Here is a 12,677-nt window from a genome sequence, read left to right as displayed (position 1 = left end):
CTGTCTCCCCCTGTCCAGTCCCCTCCATGTCCTTCCCAGGGGTCCTGTCCCCACATGTCCCTCACGGGGGTCCTGTCCCCTCCCTGTCCCTCTCTGGGCGTCCTGTCCCCTCCCTGTCCCTCTCTGGGGGTCCTGTCCCCTCCCTGTCCCTCGCAGATGTCCTATCCCCACCATGTCCCTCCCAGGGGTCCTGTCTCCCCATGTCCAGTCCCCTCTGTGTCCCTCCCAGAGCTCCTGTCCCCTTCATGGGGGTCTTGCTCCCCCCGCTCCACGTCCCTCGTGGGGGGTCCTGTCCCCCCATGTCCAGTCCCCTCTCTATCCATCCCAGGGGTCCTGTTGCCCCCATGTCCCTCCCAGGGGTCCTGTCCCCTCCATGTCCCTCCCGGGGGTCCAGTCCCCTCCATGTCCCTCCCCAGGGTCCTGTCCCCTCCATGTCCCTCCCAGCGGTCCTGTCCCCTCCATGTCCCTCCCAGCGGTCCTGTCCCCTCCCAGGGGTCCTGTCCCCTCCATGTCCCTCCCCAGGGTCCTGTCCCCGTGTCCCCAGACAGAGCAGGCAGCGGCGGGTTGAGCAGCACACCGTGTATTGTGCGTCCAAGGGACAGCGCGGGACGAGGCCGCGAGCGCTCACACAGAAAAGAACGACGGTGACACCCGGCGCTGCGGCTGTCCCTCGTGACAGTGACAACACCGGCGACACGAGGGGTCCGTCACCCGGACCTCACAACGGCGGCTGCTCGCGATCCATCCCCGATGGGCTCGGAGCGGTTCGGGTGACGGGAAAACCCGTCACCCGGAGCTTGGAAACACTCACATGCAAAAAGAAGCGGTTCCGAAAACCCAATAACAAAGCGGAGGTCGAGATAGAAACGTCACCCCCCACCCTACTCGTCGAGTAACTGGGAAAAAAAAAGAAGAATGAAATAAAACAACATTTAAATACAGCTTCATAAATATTAAATCACGAAAAAATCGGAGACTTGGTTTTCTTCCCTCCTGGTAAATAAAAAATAACAAAAACCACAATTAAAGGTGAGGAAGGAAGGTAAGAAAGTGTCTAATATAGACAGTTAGTTCAGCTATAAAGTGGAACGGGTCCGCGGGTGACGTTTGTCGGCGTCGAAAGGTTTGGAGAGCCCTTGAAATACCCCAAAGTCTATGAAACGCGCTCCATAAACCCCCGGGATCCGCCGCCCGGAGCAAAGGCCATTCCGCTTGGGCTTTTGGGAAAGAAATACCCTTAAAAACCAAACCAAAATCGCTTTTTCTTAAAAAAATATCCGCTTGCGTCGCATCCGCTTTAAAAGGTTGAAGGTGGGAAGAGGCTCTGAAACATCAACTAGAAAACCAAACTCCCTCCCTACGCCACTACATTCGTTTCCTTAGCAATCATTGCTAATTAGTATAGAAACCCCTCGCACCGCTGCAAGGGCAAGCTTTAAATTACTTCTTTTTTTAATATATATATATATATATATATAAAAAGGAGGATTCAACCCACCGGGATCACGGGGAAGAGTCACTTCATTCCTTTAAAAAGCATTTAGTGAAAATAAAGATCAGTCCGACGTCCGCTCCGAGATCTCGAGCGCGGTGGCGCCACAACAACAACTCCACCTTCCGGCCCGTTAATTCATCTAAAAATCAAACTCCTGGACTTTTGAGGAGGCAGAAACCAACCTGCTTTGGGTCAGAATCTTGATTTCAAGCCGCTGGGAGCACCGGTGTCTGCGATACGGGTGAGATATCAAAACGGGGGTGAGTTATAAAAACGGGGCGGGTTTAGCGGGGGGCGCAGGGGATGGAGAGGGCGGCGTTTGGTCCGTTTGCTTAAGAAATAGGTTACAAAAAGCGCGGCCCGTCCGAAAATCCCCATTGAGCTGCCACCCCTGCCCGCCGGGGAGGGGACAGAAGGGCTTGGAGTTGAAAATTTGGGGGACAAAACAATCCAAAAGCTGACGGTGGAAAATCCTCCGAGCGATTGATTCTCCTCCGGGATCCAAAACGGTGCCGGCGGAGAGGAGCTTGTGCGCCTCCCTTCTGCCTCCCACGTGAGATACTTTATGGTAAAACACTGAAAAAGATGCTATTTACTACAAAAAAAATAAAAAATACTATCTTGCAGGACTCAAAAGAAGCGATATGAGTGAATTCAGAGAAACGCTTACATTAAAAACGGGTTTAAAATACAAAATGAACCGCCGGCGCTCTGGCGCAAACCGGGCGCGGGAGGCTCCGCCTGTGTCACACGTTCTCCGGAGGTTTGCGGCACCGTGGAACCTTGGGTCCCTTTTCCAAGGGTTTCGGCACACGCGGAGCAGCAGCTCTTCCTCCTCTTCCTCCTCCTCCTCGCACCGGCTCCGCTCCCTCCAGGCCGCAAAGGAAGGACAGCGGGGACACGGTGGTGACATCCAGTGTCCAAGGCTCAGCCTTTGTTAATACCAATCCCACTAAGCGCAGCCCAGCCTGCCAGCCTTGACGTTTCTGTCCAGGTAAGATGTTTTTTTTGTTGTTTTTTGCTTTCTTTTCCTCTAAATATATATATAATGAATCAGCAACGGGGCTGAACGGTTGTTGGACTCCACAGACCACAGAACAATCCGCTTGCGTGGCTTCACTGCGGAGAGAGAAGAGGGGGAGATGCTGGGGAGGGTCTGAATTCACCCGAGGAACCCTAAACCTTCCCTTCCCTTCTCAACCTTCCCTTCCTTTTCTCCTCAACCTTCCCTTCCCTTTCTTCTCAACCTTCATTCCCTTCCCTTCTCAACATTCCCTTCCCTTTCTCCTCACCTTCCCTTTCTCCTCAACATTCCCTTCCTTTTCTCCTCAACGTTCCTTCCCTTTCTTCTCAACCTTCCCTCCCTTCCCTTCTCAACCTTCCCTTCCCTTTCTCCTCAACCTTTCCTTCCCTTTCTCCTCAACCTTCCCTCCTCAACCTTTCCTTCCCTTTCTTCTCAACCTTCATTCCCTTTCTCCTCAACCTTCCCTTCCCTTCCCTTCTCAACCTTCCCTCCCTTTTCTTCTCAATCTTCCCTTCCCTTTCCCCTCAACCTTCCCTTCCCTTTCTTCTCAACCTTCATTCCCTTTCTCCTCAACCTTCCCTTCCCTTCCCTTCTCAACCTTCCCTTCCCTTCCCTTCTCAACCTTCCCTCCCTTTTCTTCTCAACCTTCCCTTCCCTTCTCCTCAACCTTCCCTTCCCTTCTCCTCAACCTTCCCTTTCTTCTCAACCTTCCCTTCCCTTTCTCCTCAACCTTCCCTTCCCTTTCTCCTCAACATTCCCTTCCTTCCCTCCTCAACCTTCATTCCCTTCTCCTCAACCTTCCCTCCCTTCCCTTCTCAACCTTCCCTTTCTTTCCTTCCCTTTCTCCTCAACCTTCATTCCCTTCCCTTTCTCCTCAACCTTCTCTTCCCTTTCCCCTCAACCTTCCCTTCCCTTTCTCCTCAACCTTCCCTTCCCTTTCTCCTCAACCTTCCCTTCCCTTTCTCCTCAACCTTCCCTTCCCTTTCTCCTCAACCTTCTCTTCCCTTTCCCCTCAACCTTCCCTTCCCTTTCTCCTCAACCTTCCCTTCCCTTTCTCCTCAACCTTCTCTTCCCTTTCCCCTCAACCTTCCCTTCCCTTTCTCCTCAACCTTCTCTTCCCTTTCCCCTCAACCTTCTCTTCCCTTTCCCCTCAACCTTCCCTCCCCTTTCCCCTCAACCTTCTCTTCCCTTTCCCCTCAACCTTCTCTTCCCTTTCTCCTCAACCTTCTCTTCCCTTTCTCCTCAACCTTCCCTTCCCTTTCTTCTCAACCTTCATTCCCTTCTCCTCAACCTTCCTTCCCTTTTCAACCTTCCCTTCCTTCCCTTCTCAACCTTCCCTTCCTTCCCTTCTCAACCTTCCCTTCCTTTTCTCCTCAACCTTCCCTTCCTTCCCTTCTCAACCTTCCTTCCCTTTTTCCTCAACCTTCCCTTCCCTTCCTTTTCTCCTCAACCTTCCCTTCCCTTTCCCCTCAACCTTCCCCTTCCCCTCCACCTCCAAACCACATCACTACTCACAAAACTGATCTCTGTCTCCTGCAGCTCCTCCAGCTGCTCCGTCAGCTCCGCGGGGCGCTCGGGGAGGGACGGTCCTGGGGAGCCGCTGGGGAAACAGAAGAGGGAGACCTGTAAAGCAGTTTTTAAAGTGAGCTGTCGATAAGTCCCGTCTGCGGGGTTAATAATGAGCCACAAACACCATCCCTGCTGGGCCAGGAACCCAAAACACCACTGGAAAATCATCCCCCCGCCCCGGTCCAAATGAGGCTCTTTAATCCAGCCAAGCAGCAGCGAAGTCTCCAAGCACCTCATCAACATAGAAAATGATCCTGGGTGAACACAACAAAACCACAAAGCGCTAGAGCTCACGGAGCCTTTCCAAACAGGAGCATCCTCGGTTGAAAAAGCCCCTGGAAAAGCTTTTCCAAACCCTCCGAGCTCCAAAAAGCGGCTGCATCCCAACAGCGGGACACGGAATATGCGCTTGAAAACTCCACCAGCCCGCGACTTGCTCGCTGCTTGCGCTCAATCCCTCCCTCACCTCGGCGTGAAGGTGCCGGAGGCTGTTCTAGGCACATCCTTGGCCGAGCTGTCAGCTTTGTGCACTTGCACGCCCACCGACCTACGCAGAGACGGGAGGAGAGAAACCCGGCGGTTAAGCAAGCGAAAGGGACGGCTCGGGCATGCGGGAGGAGCAGCTCTGGTTTAGGAGCCCCAGCGAGAAGTTTCCGTGCGTTACAGAGGGAGGAAGAGGCGTTAATTCCAACCGCGCGGTGTCGTGCAGCTCAGGAGAGCGCAGACACCGCAGCGGTGGGGAAAGCGGCTTCCCAGCTCTTCCAGGTGAAGAAATTAACACCTCGGGACAACTTCTACCAAAGGGATCGTCCTCTGCCCACAGCTCCTCCTTGGGTGATAACTGAGACACTCGCAGGCAGCCCCCAGGCTCTCCATGCAGCTTTAGGACGCTTAGAATCACACCAAAAACCATCCCTGCGGGCTCGCGTCCCCAGGAGCTCAGCGCCAACGCGATGGGTAAATCACAAGAGAGCTCAAGCCTTGGAAACGAGCAGCGGGAAGGTCGTTTGCAGCGTCATCCATCGCCACGTTAACGCTCTTCACGTACACTCGGGCAGCAACACTTGAATTAGCACCAACACCTCGGCTCCAGGACAAAGCCGTTAAATACAGAACACGCCGGGACGCCACACAGGCCAAGCGGAAGGTGCAAAAGCGCGTCGCCTGCAAAGAACCGCGCGCAGAACGGCGACGCGACGCTCCCCTCGCACATGCTCGAGCCCACGGCGCTGAACTTGCTCAACGCCACTAAATACTCGACGTCTGCGAGCATGCGGACACCCAGGACGCAGCACAAAGTCCTCCCGTGGGTCGGGAAAGCGCCAAACAGGGGGAACCTCACCTGTTTGCGGGGGAGTTGAGGCCTCCGCTGCCCAGGGAGGAGGTGGACAGGGTGGTGGCGATGGAATCGCTGTTGGCTTCGTCTACCGGCAGCGTCCTGGGCAGCAGATCTGGGCGACCGAGGTGGGAACCTGAGCGGAAGCACAGACCGTTCGGTCAGCGGCACAAGCGGGATCGCGGAGACATCAAGACACCTAAGAACCAGCCCTAAACGCGGCTCTCCGGCTTAAGGGCGTTTGGCGGCATGAGCTTTTGGCTTCTCGCACGCCCGACCCCAGAAAATAGGCCCACAAAACACGGTGGAGGCGCCTCAGGAGGCAGCGAGTTTCCATTAGACAAATACAAGGTGAAGAATTAACTTCTCCAAGCACCAACCTTGCTCCACGTCCGCCTCGGCGGTCACTTGTGCTTTCGTCTCGCACGCCATGTGCAATTGGGAAGGAAGTCCCCCCTGGCAGCTCCGCCGCGGAACCGCGGTGCCGGATCGGCTCTTCTTTGAAGGCGACGGCTTTACTGAAGGACACAAGGAAATATAAACCCACATAAAGCGTTTTTCTAACCCATTCAAGGAAGGAGCAAAACACCCAACGCAGCAACTTCCCGCTGACAGAGCCCCAAAGGAACAATGTTCACCCACTAAGGTCATATCTACGAGGAAAGAATAGAGGAGGAAGGGGTGACGCAGCAGGACAGACTTCCCAAAGCTCCTGTGAGCAAAGCAGAAACCAGGGCGATCGCACCGTGGTACTTACGTGGTATTTTCTTGAACACCGTGTTGCACATGAACCGTTGGAACCTCTCGGCGTAGAAGCTGGGCCTGTGCACGGATACGGTGTCCTGCGAGACCAAGGGACAGACAGCAGCGTTTCAATCTTATGTATATACAAGCAGAAACACACACGTCTCAGAAATCCAGGATATTGCGCCCACAAGGAGCACAGGCAGCAGGAACAGTTTAAAAATAATCCGCTTTTATGGCTAAACAGCTGAAAATAGGGCTAATTTTATACTTACCCCATCGTGCACAAGCGCCTTCCAAGAGTGCTCCAGCTTCTTGACGAATCTGACCAAGGGGAAGAATTAATTAAGAATGATTTTCACCCCAAGAGTTTCGCCGGCAAAGTTAATGAGGGTGGTTAACTCGCAATATTCAACAGGGACTTGACACATGTAACCTCTTATAAATGAATTATTTGTGCGTTAGCGATTTCTTGCAGGCCAAGCAAGGGCAGACAACGCTGGGAAAGGGTCTTTACCCTCTGGCGAGACGCAGATGTTATAAAACCGTCCCTACCTGTAGGACTGCAGCACGTCGATGATGCCGATGTAGAGCAGCAGCCTCTCCCCCTTGGCGTTGCGGGCCGGGATCCCTCCCATCCTGCGAGAAAAGAGGGGCTGACGCTGAAGCGGGGTGTTCACACACCCCACAGGTGTTACACGAAGTCACCAACAAGCATCAACGTGCGAGAGGCACTTTCTGCTCAGCAAATTGAGGAGGATGAGCCGGAGCGAAATGCTTTTGCGGCACAACAGCTCAACATGAGAGTCGAGCCCTTTCTCCCTCCACGGGACAATTTTATTGAAGATGAGACAATAGAGTAGTGAGGTGGGCTGCAAACTGGCTTAAGGAGAGAACCCAGAGAGTGGTGGTCAATGGTGCGGAGTCCAGTTGGAGGCCAGTATCCAGTACAGTGCCTCAGGGGCAGTACTGGGGCCAGTATTATTCAATATATTCATTAACGATTTAGACGAGGGAATAGAGTGACTGTCAGCGAGTTTGCTGGTGACACCGAGCTGGGAGGAGTGGGTGACACTGGAAGCTGTGCTGCCATCAGAGACCTGGACAAGCTGGAGAGCTGGGCAGGGAGAAATGTGATGAAATAGAACAAGGGCAAGTGTAGAGTCTTGAATGTGAGCAGAACAACCCCAGGTTCCAGTATAGGTTGGGAAATTACGTATTAGAGAGCAGTGTAGGGGAAAGGGAGCTGGGGGTCCTGGGGACAGCAGGGTGACCATGAGCCAGCACTGTGCCCTTGTGGCCAGGAAGCCAATGGGACCTGGGGTGGGTTAGAAGGGGGTGGTCAGTAGGTCAGAGAGGTTCTCCTGCCCCTCTGCTGTGCCCTGGGGAGACCACATCTGGAATCTTGTGTCCAGTTGTGGCCCCTCAGCTCCAGCAGGACAGGGAACTGCTGGAGAGAGTCCAGTGCAGGGCAATAAAGATGATTAAGGGAGTGGAGCACCTCCCTTATGAAGAAAGGCTGAGGGAGCTGGGGCTCTTTAGTTTGGAGAAGAGGAGACTGAGTGGTGACCTTATTAATGTTTATAAATACATAAAGGGTGAGTGCCACGAGGATGGAGCCAGGCTCTTCTCGGTGCAAACAATGATAGGACAAGGGGTAACGGGATCAAGCTGGAACACAAGAGGTCCCACTTAAATTTGAGAAGAAACTTCTTCTCAGTGAGGGTGGCAGAGCCTGGAACAGGCTGCCCAGGGGGGTTGTGGAGTCTCCTTCTCTGCAGACATTCAAAACCCACCTGGACATGTTCCTGTGTGACCTCACCTGCGCGTTCCTGCTCCATGGGGGGATTGGACTGGATGAGCTTTTGAGGTCCCTTCCAATCCCAAACATACTGTGATACTGTGATGAGGATTGATCCCAACTCACGCACAAGAAGAGACTGAGCAGCTGTAAAGAGCAGCTACTGCAGATAGACTGGATGGGTTGTTAAGCCTGACCTAACAAAGCTCTAGCTACATTTCTTAGAGGTGGATGGAACGAGCTGAAGCTGCCAAGAACTGGTGGGCAGAGAACTCTCAAATCCCACCTGGAAGGTGAGAAAATTGTAGACGAAAGACGGGAAATCAAAGATAAAAGCATAAGAGTTGATATTAAGACCCTTCTGCCCAGTGACGGCAATTCTGTATTGCCCAGTATGCGATTAAATTAAGCCTCCATTAGCTAAGCTTGGGTTGTACCCCTCGCTCCTCCCAGTATGTCACTGGGAACAGCAACGACACACTTACTGGTCGTCGGTTTCTATGGTGCCGCCTCGCCGGGCCTCTCCTTGGATGGATTCCATGGCCGTGGAGTAAAGGGCCTTCTGGGCGGCGGGTCGGCGCATGTCGGCTTGGGACGTCCCGTCTGCCATCGCGTGCTCCCTCTGCGCCAGGTCCATGTTGTGGATGGCGACCAGCAAGCTGTAATCCATGATCTTGAAGCTCTGAAGGACCTGGGCACAGAGTCAGCAAAGGTTCGGTCAGTACCGCGAACCCGGGGAAACAGAAGCGTCGGCAGCGTTTTTGCCACCAAAACACCCCAAGCGAAGTCGGCGCCATCGCCTTTTCATAGGAAAGGCGCAGAAAATATATAAACCAACACTCCACTTACCAAACAGTCTCTTTGTAACGTTTTGCACAGAGCGTTGTACATGTCAGAGTCCAAGAAGAGGCCGTCGGGGATGTCCTGCATAAAATCCAAGTCTTTGTATGTTGGGAAGACCTTATCTCGCTCCTTCGGGGACGCTCGGCGCTTGTAGGTGGAGCCCTTCAGGTCGTATTTCAGGTGCATTTTGACGGAGCGCGGCAGGAGGTTGTTCATCACGACGATGCGAATGTTTTTGCCTCCGGCCTGGACGCAGTACAAGCCGTAAAACTTTGGCAGCAGCGTTCTGGGGTTCTGGTTCAAATTCTGAAACGTCAAAGATGAGCAAATACCTTGAAAGCCATTCTGGTTATACACATGCTAATTAGAGGAGTTATTTGTCCCTTCCTGTGCTTCTATATGGGAACAGAGCTGGCAGAGAGTCAAAGCCATTGCCAAAGAAACTAAAAGACAAGGGCAGGTGAACGTGGGGAACATAGGGGTGTTGTTAATGACCTCTTTGCAAAGCTGAGAAACTTCATAGGAAGGAAAGAGTTTGCTGTTCATTCACACAGAAGCCAAACTGCTTCAGAGCAAAGGAACAGCTTGTGGGTCGCCTTTTTAAATCTGCTCAAAGCTCCGCTCACATCTACTGAGCGGTGTGCAGCAACATCTCTCATGCTTGGGGTATCTCTCTTATGTTTAGGGGATCATTCCCCAACTCGCAAAGAAATGCTCCCCCAAGCCACTCACCATGTAGTAGCCGGGCAGCAGCTTCTGTAAGAACTCGGCCTCTTTGTGCTGAACCGTCTTGATGATAAACTCATCGTCGCTGGACACGTAAAAGAGGGACCCGCTGGCTCCGGAGTTTGAAAGCTCAATGAGCGGCTCATTGCAGAGCGAGTACTGAGGAGGACAAGAAACACAGAATCACAGGATGTCAGGGGTTGAAGGGCCCTGGAAAGCTCATCCAGTGCAATCCCCCCAGAGCAGGAACACCCAGCTGAGGTTACACAGGAAGGTGTCCAGGTGGGTTGGAATGTCTGCAGAGAAGGAGACTCCACACCCTCCCTGGGCAGCCTGGGCCAGGCTCTGCCACCCTCACCCCAACAAGTTGCTTCTCATCTGCCAGCGGAACCTCCTGTGTTGCACTTTGCACCCATTGCCCCTTGTCCTGTCCCTGGTTGTCACCAGCAGAGCCTGGCTCCATCCTCCTGACACTGCCCCTTGCCATCTTGAGCCCCAGCAATGAGTCCCCCCTCAGGCTCCTCTTGTCCAGCTCCAGAGCCCCAGCTCCCTCAGCCTTTCCTCACACGGGAGATGCTCCACTCCCTCTAGCATCTTGGTGGCTGCGCTGGACTCTCTCCAGCAGTTCCCTGTCCTGCTGGAGCTGAGGAGCCACAACTGGACACAAGATTCCAGGTGTGGTCTCCCCAGGGCAGAGCAGAGGGGCAGGAGAACCTCTCTGACCTACTGACCACCCCCTTCTAACCCCCTCCAGGTCCCATTGGCTTCCTGGCCACAAGGGCCCAGTGCTGGCTCAGCCCACAGCACCCGCTGTTCCCAGCTGGTCTCCCATCCAAGTACTGACCGGGCCCGACCCTGCTTAGCTTCCCAGATCAGATGAGATGGGCCGTTCTCAGGGTGCTATGGCTGTATATATTATATAATATATATATATGTATATATGTTCCCCAAGCGTATCCTTATAGTATCTGAACTAAACCCTTTAATTCAAGGGCAGAGCAGAGGGGCAGGAGAACCTCTCTGACCTACTGACCACCCCCTTCTAACCCACCCCAGGTCCCATTGGCTTCCTGGCCACAAGGGCCCAGTGCTGGCTCATGGTCACCCTGCTGTCCCCAAGACCCCCAGCTCCCTTTCCCCTACGCTGCTCTCTCAGAGGTGCAGCAGGAAACTTGAGCACGAAGGCTCTTCCTTTTAAACATTAACAGAGGGAAATCCCAAGGTCCCGTATGGCATCGCCACGGTGCTTACAGAGTCGGCCACAGGGCCCCATAGCTCCCCACAGCTCCAACAAACCTGCTCCAGCCGCCCACTCACCAAGTAATCGTCTGGTCGGATGCCAAAGAGCTCCCGGAAATAGCGAAAGGCCACTGGAGCGTAAGTTTTGAACCGAAAGTCGTTGTAGTGATGAGCTGGGGTCAGGTTGCTCCCTTCACTGCTCAAGGGGAGACGAACACACGGGTATTTGGATTTGAAACATTTAAGAAACTGCCCTAAAAAGCAAACACCCAAAAAGGACACACTGACGCTATCAAAGCACCGACCTGGGGAAGAAAATACTTTCTACTACGTAGAAATCTTGCATGAGAACGTCTCGTTCAGGTTTGGTGCTCAAGCTGCCAACGGTGTGTGTGATGCCCAGCTGGATGGCGCCTTTCAAGGCAGACGACGTCGTCTGGAGGGGCAGAGAAAACGAATCAGACACTGCGGAACAGCAGACTGGAAACAGGAATGAAAAGAGTTAAAGGAGAGAGTTCCCTGTTTAAACCAGCACTGTTAGCCGGGTTATTCCACACCTACTGGCTCCAGTTTTGTATCCTCATTGGTGATGGGAACACCCCTACATCGGTGATAGACCCTGCTTGCTATTTGCACTCGAGCAGTGAAGGATGTGAACTGGAATTGACACCCTTAAAAGGACCCCGATGAGATTTGCTCAGCACCCCAACATTCCGCCATCAATCCGGCTTGAAACATCGAGGCTGCCAAGCAGGTGTGGGTTGGATTCACGCAGCTGCAGCTCGTGGACGTTCCACTTGGCTCATACGTAAAGCGACTGGACCCAAACCAAGAGCCACGGCTCAGGATCCAACTCATGTTTGTTTCCTTAAGCTCAACAAAGCCCAGAAACCGCTGTTGATCAAAGCGTTTGGCAACAGAGGACGTGGCGGGATCTGGGGGATAAACGGTGTCCCCAGACACGTGTCCTCCGTGAAGCCTTGTCACACAAACGGGAACATTTCTCCAGCTCCATTGCTTTTCTGTTATATCAGCTGCCTGAGACCTGCTCACGGTTCCCCGGAGAGAGCAGCACAAACTGGCGGTGACTCCAGCTCGCCCACAACGTCCTTTTCTTCTTCAGCTGCCTGTATCTGACAACTATCTCCATATTACACAGTGAAGGAGGAAGAACTCGACCCTCCTTACCCTCTAAAGGCTGAAGCTGCTTGAGAACTGATCTAGGCCCAGCTCAGCTAGGCCTGCCTAAACCGCCAGGCCGGTCTCAGCGCCGAGCAGCAGGACTTGCGCAGCGACGCTGCCTTGTTTGTGAACACGGAGCCGCGGGGCCACGTTGCCAAGGAACGGGGATTTTTCTCTTCTATGCGGCAGCAGCTGCCTCTTTACCGGCGCTGTTATCAGCCAAAACAATTCCCCACCTCTGGAAAGGGAGGGGATGCAGAACAGGCTGTGCATTAGTCCCGGATAAACCCCACGCAGCGCCCCATCGGGTTCCTGGGACCCTCGCAAGAAACATTTCAGGCATTTTCCATTGGCTCCTACTCTTCTCTCCTATTTACTGCTGTCTAACCTTCTATCTCTGAATGTGCTGGGAAACTGAGACCCAGATCTGAATCCTGAAGCTTCAAAAAGGGCTGTATAACAAAAGCTGCCTCTTGGAGAGACGCCATTCGAATTCCTCCCTTCTGCTCCGATTCCTGACAGACAGACAGACAGACGTTCATCGGGATCGGATTTCAAACCAGCAGCTTCTCTCACCCACAGCGCTGAAACGCCCCTATCAAGCCATAACCCATTTAATCCGCACCCAGAAACTCACCCTCGCTTCAGAGACTCGACTCAACCCGATCAAGTCCAACAAACGGGAAGCGGCACCCACAAAATCCCCACATTTACAGGC

At 53.5% G+C, this 12,677-nt stretch overlaps 1 protein-coding gene across 9 annotated transcripts in view; it reads right to left on the bottom strand.

Moving 5' to 3' along the window:
* Positions 1 to 564: 564 nt before the first annotated feature.
* Positions 565 to 12,677, bottom strand: part of PIP5K1A (phosphatidylinositol-4-phosphate 5-kinase type 1 alpha) — a 33,661-nt gene continuing 21,548 nt past the window's right edge. For 3 of the 9 annotated variants that reach the window (XM_080361029.1, XM_080361025.1, XM_080361027.1), the window contains 13 exons: positions 11,083 to 11,213; positions 10,856 to 10,973; positions 9,545 to 9,697; positions 8,819 to 9,118; positions 8,455 to 8,660; positions 6,724 to 6,807; positions 6,444 to 6,492; positions 6,182 to 6,266; positions 5,805 to 5,942; positions 5,431 to 5,560; positions 4,555 to 4,635; positions 4,035 to 4,119; positions 565 to 2,614 (listed from right to left, as the gene is read on the bottom strand). In XM_080361029.1, the coding sequence (XP_080217155.1) occupies positions 2,612 to 2,614; positions 4,035 to 4,119; positions 4,555 to 4,635; positions 5,431 to 5,560; positions 5,805 to 5,942; positions 6,182 to 6,266; positions 6,444 to 6,492; positions 6,724 to 6,807; positions 8,455 to 8,660; positions 8,819 to 9,118; positions 9,545 to 9,697; positions 10,856 to 10,973; positions 11,083 to 11,213 (1,563 nt within the window). In that variant the 3' untranslated portion in view covers positions 565 to 2,611. Of the gene's footprint in view, positions 2,615 to 4,034; positions 4,143 to 4,554; positions 4,636 to 5,430; positions 5,561 to 5,804; positions 5,943 to 6,181; positions 6,267 to 6,443; positions 6,493 to 6,723; positions 6,808 to 8,454; positions 8,661 to 8,818; positions 9,119 to 9,544; positions 9,698 to 10,855; positions 10,974 to 11,082; positions 11,214 to 12,677 lie in introns of all 9 variants that reach the window. The other 6 variants (XR_013923420.1, XR_013923421.1, XR_013923422.1 and 3 more) reach the window with 6 other exon arrangements.

Source organism: Nesoenas mayeri (genome assembly GCF_963082525.1).
Source record: "Nesoenas mayeri genome assembly, chromosome: 30".
Classification (NCBI taxonomy): domain Eukaryota; kingdom Metazoa; phylum Chordata; class Aves; order Columbiformes; family Columbidae; genus Nesoenas; species Nesoenas mayeri.
This window is presented reverse-complemented; position numbering and strand designations above follow the sequence as displayed.